The sequence below is a fragment of the Vigna radiata genome, unplaced genomic scaffold (genome assembly GCF_000741045.1).
Source record: "Vigna radiata var. radiata cultivar VC1973A unplaced genomic scaffold, Vradiata_ver6 scaffold_327, whole genome shotgun sequence".
Lineage (NCBI taxonomy): Eukaryota > Viridiplantae > Streptophyta > Magnoliopsida > Fabales > Fabaceae > Vigna > Vigna radiata.
In genome coordinates this window covers 133,266-137,743 of record NW_014543614.1, presented here as the reverse complement: position 1 = coordinate 137,743, position 4,478 = coordinate 133,266, and the positions used below count along the sequence as shown (strand labels likewise).

The window sequence follows — 4,478 nt, the reverse complement described above, 5'->3', positions numbered from 1 at the left end:
GTGCCTCGGAGTTTGATGCACATAATTAATTACAGGCACATAGACGTTGCGCACCCAAAAATGCACGTCTATTTTGTAGAAATTTTTGTCTTTCCGCCTTCCGGACATGCTATAGACGTCGGTTTTTGACTACCTGACATTTAATTCGCCTGGGAATCAGGTACCAGCATTAATTACAGCCAAGTAGACGTCGGCCCCTCATCACAACCTACGTGAAATGCGCAGGAGAAGTATGTCTTCTCACCGACCTCATTACATTAGACGTCGGCTTACTGTAGAGCTGACATTTACTACATAATAGACGTCTCATTACCTTGAAGCCGACGTCTAGGTTACCATCTTATTTACGGTAATGCCACCGGTCATCATAAGACATCAGAGAAGCACTAACAAACATTTATGAGCTAACGTTAAACAGCGTTTTTCCACTAGTGTCTTTATTTCTCATGTTTTTAATTTTCCCAAACCCTAGTTGTTCCCTCCCTCGTCGCATCTTCATCCCTTTTCTCTGCATCTAACATGATTTTCCCGTAAGTTGTACCCCTTCCCTACACTATATTCTTCAAACAAGGCGTCTTATTGTTCATGAAGATCTTCATCTTGGGTTATCTTGGTCTTTTGTTGCTTAGGAATGAAAACCTTGTTGCATTTGTGAGCTGAGCGAGGCGTATAATTGTTCGTCGAAGGTCCTGGTGCCTCCAATTGAGGGACCCTATTGTGGTTATTGTTGCACCGACCGCTAAGGTAAGCCATAACGCAACTTCTTGATTCTTGATTGTGTGCATAACCAAACATTGACTACTACCTATATATTAGCTCATGGTAGAATTTATTATTCTCGTTCCTCACATATAACCTATCAATTTCTAAGGATGGATGATACCATCTTAACCAACTTGTACCAATTAAGTTGCGCCATCTTGAATTACATGTCGAGGAGAGAATATTTACAAACTCGACTACAAGGGATTCTGAAATTGCTCATAAGTCACAACATTTTCCTTGTTTTCTACTACTAAGTAAATACCTTGCTTTGTTGGAGGTATTCAAGCCCAAGAATGACTATCCAAATAATGAATACTGATTAGCAGGATTAATTTTAAGAGAAGAGGAAAACAATAGGTTAGCTTAGTCAAAAAATCTAGTCAAAGGAGTGTAAGATTCGCATAAATTCCTATGCCACCAATAAGGCAATGGCAAGCCACGAAAGGTTGTGTTTGAACAAGTCTTTTAATGGCAGGTAAAAGCCAGCGCATGGCGTTTTTGGTGACAAGTTTACATGTGTTAAGGATAAACTTATAAACACCAATTTATAACATAAAACCATAAATTACCAACAAACTAAAAATCACCCGATTTGCATTTGGAATATACAAGACTAGTGGGAAACTATGATCGAATAGAACAATTAAGGAAGTCTTTGCTAGTCGACTCGCAATTAGGGGTACGTGTTGCTATAGTTGACACTTTACTTATTACGTCTTACCTTTTTCTTCCATAACAATGTTGTTTCATTAGTTAAAAGCCAATATGAACAAACGAATGACTATACCAGCCATTGGCTATGCTATTGCTAATCAATATAATGTCATCTTAGTTTGACTGTCATATCGTTAAAATATTATGATCTTCCCACTATGTAGTATACCACCTTCTGATATAAGACAACACCAACTATTATGTATAGGACACGTTCATGGATATCAAGGTAAAGTGATTATTCTTTTGTTCCATTGTAAAATAAGTTTCATTTACTAATTTTATCTTTACATGTTGACCTAGGAAAATGTTGTTCTTTACACATGATGGACATCATATCGTCTACCCATTGTTACCCTAAGGCGTGTGCGTGGTCATCTTCTTATATTAGTAGGATGCAAACATTTATGGAGTTGATAGACGTTAATACCAATTATGTAGACTTGCATTAAGATTGATATTTGTGTTATGTAAACTGATGTATAAATGAAAATACAAGGTTGTTTAATTATATAATTACAAAGTTGTTGTTAATTCTTGGAGAAACATATCATTCTCAAGCATATAAAAACTCACATCCTCTCCATTAATATACTAATTATGTAAAAATTGACAAAGTTGTTTAATTATATAAACTCAAAGTTGTGACATTCCAAATATTACATAAAATTTCAAAACAACCATATACATAATTGAAGACGTTAGCCAGATTATGATGAAAATTTATAAATAATCATTTACTAAAACCAACTAAATTTTAAGTCTAGCCAGAAAAGTAAGAACTTTCAATTTTTTTCTATTCTCCGCCATTTTCTATTTTGTTACTTTGATTAAATTTGTTTATTTGAAGTTATATTGATTATAAATTAATTGGATAAAATGATAATACAAATATATCATTATAATTTTCTTGGATGTCCAATATAATAATCAATTTTTTTTAAAAATAAACATATATTATAACGTACTAAAACTTTTACGTTATAATATCTTTTACTTTATCATAACATCCACAAATCTATGTTATAATACCTTTCATTATATTATAACGGACTTCAGAACTATACGTTATAATATGTTCAACTTAATATTTTTGTACCTTATAAAAAGATCTTTGCATATTTTCTATCTATCTCTTCGAAAATATTTTACTCAGACTTTAATCGCCTCAATAGAAGAATGAAGTTCTAGGCTAGTGCCCATTCCAACAAAAAAAAACTTTTTAATTTTGTTTTTAAATATTTCCACGTCAGTAAAACCTGTTAAATTTTTCAGTTATATTGTATACATTTATAAAAAAGTTGTAAAGAAAAAAGTGGTTAAAAAAATATTTTACTTGCTGTCATGCAGTATAGGTTTTCTGTTAAGTACGTCTCACTTTATATATATATATATATATATATATATATATATATACGTTACCACCATGCAAATAATAATAGACAGTTTTCACTTGTCTGAATTCTCTCTCGAGTCCTTTACACCCTTTTCTTTCTGCTTTCTATCAGTCTCATCTTCTATAAAACAACCAACCATTTCAAACCAACATGCAATCGGTCGTCATGGGTGTCGAAGAAATACCTTCTGCACGCGCCACCGCAACTGCAACCAACACCGCTTCCGGAAACGCCGCAAAAGTGAAGAAACTCACTCTCATCCCTCTTATATTCCTCATCTACTTCGAAGTTGCCGGTGGTCCCTACGGCGAAGAGCCCGCGGTTCAAGCGGCGGGCCCCCTCCTTGCTCTCCTGGGCTTCCTCATATTCCCCTTCATCTGGAGCGTCCCCGAAGCCCTAATCACTGCGGAGCTAACCACCGCCTACCCCGGCAACGGCGGCGTTGTGCTGTGGGTGGAACGGGCCTTCGGCCCCTTCTGGGGCTCCCTAATGGGAACGTGGAAGTTCCTGAGCGGTGTCATCGACATCGCATCTTTCCCCGTCCTCTGCATCGAATACGTCCAAAAAATCTTCCCCGTTCTCCGATCTGGCTGGCCCCGCCAGGTGGCAGTCATAGCTTCAACCCTGGCTCTTTCATTCCTGAATTACACCGGCCTCACCATCGTGGGCAATGTCGCTGTGTTACTCGCTGTGGTTTCTCTCTCCCCCTTCGTGTTAATGTCCCTCATCGCCATCCCCAAGATTAAACCGCATAGGTGGGTTAGCTTGGGTCAGAAGGGGGTTAAGAAAGATTGGAACTTGTTCTTCAACACGCTCTTCTGGAACCTCAACTTCTGGGACAACGTCAGTACCTTAGCCGGGGAAGTTGATAAACCGAACAAGACTTTCCCTTTGGCTCTTTTTGTTGCAGTCATTTTCACCTGCGTCTCCTACTTGATCCCTCTCTTCGCTGTCACTGGAGCAGTATCGGTTGATCAGAACCAATGGGAAACTGGGTTCCATGCGCAGGCTGCGGAAATTATCGCAGGGAAATGGTTGAAAATCTGGATTGAAGTCGGGGCAGTATTATCGGCAATTGGTCTTTTCGAGGCCCATTTGAGCAGCAGCGCGTACCAGGTTCTGGGCATGGCGGAGATCGGGATTCTACCCAAGTTTTTCGGAGTTAGGTCAAAGTGGTTCAACACGCCTTGGTTGGGAATTCTGTTATCGACTTTGATATCTATTGGTGTGTCTTACATGGACTTCACTGACATCATTTCTTCGGCGAATTTCTTGTACAGTTTGGGGATGTTGTTGGAGTTTGCATCGTTTCTTTGGCTGAGGTGGAAGTCGCCCTCCATTGAAAGGCCTTACCGTGTTCCCCTGAAGCTGCAACTGTTGGCAGTGATGTGCTTCATATCCTCTGGTTTTCTGGTTTTCATAATGGTTATTGCTACCAAAACTGTTTATTTGGTGAGTGGTGTCATGACTGTAGCTGGAATTGGGTTTTTCTTGTTCATAAAAGTCTGTAAGACAAAGAAGTGGGTAGACTTCAGCCTCGAGGAACAGAAAGAAACCCCTTTGAAACGCATGTGTTTTGATGGAATCAAAATTCAAGTGTAA

The 4,478-nt window shown here is 38.4% G+C and overlaps 1 protein-coding gene across 1 annotated transcript; it reads left to right on the top strand.

The window, feature by feature from the left end:
• Window positions 1-2,979: 2,979 nt before the first annotated feature.
• LOC106754648 (probable polyamine transporter At3g13620) lies at window positions 2,980-4,478 on the top strand. The gene is made up of 2 exons (XM_022778024.1): window positions 2,980-4,066; window positions 4,157-4,478. The coding sequence occupies exons 1-2, from the start codon at window positions 3,027-3,029 to the stop codon at window positions 4,476-4,478; spliced, it is 1,362 nt and encodes a 453-aa protein (XP_022633745.1). The 5' UTR covers window positions 2,980-3,026.

Bases quoted from the DNA above. Each gene is read 5' to 3' on its own strand.
- LOC106754648 (XM_022778024.1), top strand. From the start codon at position 3,027: ATGCAATCGGTCGTCATGGGTGTCGAAGAAATACCTTCTGCACGCGCC. The intron at 4,067-4,156 runs GTTGGGAATTCT...TTTCTTGTACAG, and splicing joins AAGTGGTTCAACACGCCTTG to TTTGGGGATGTTGTTGGAGT.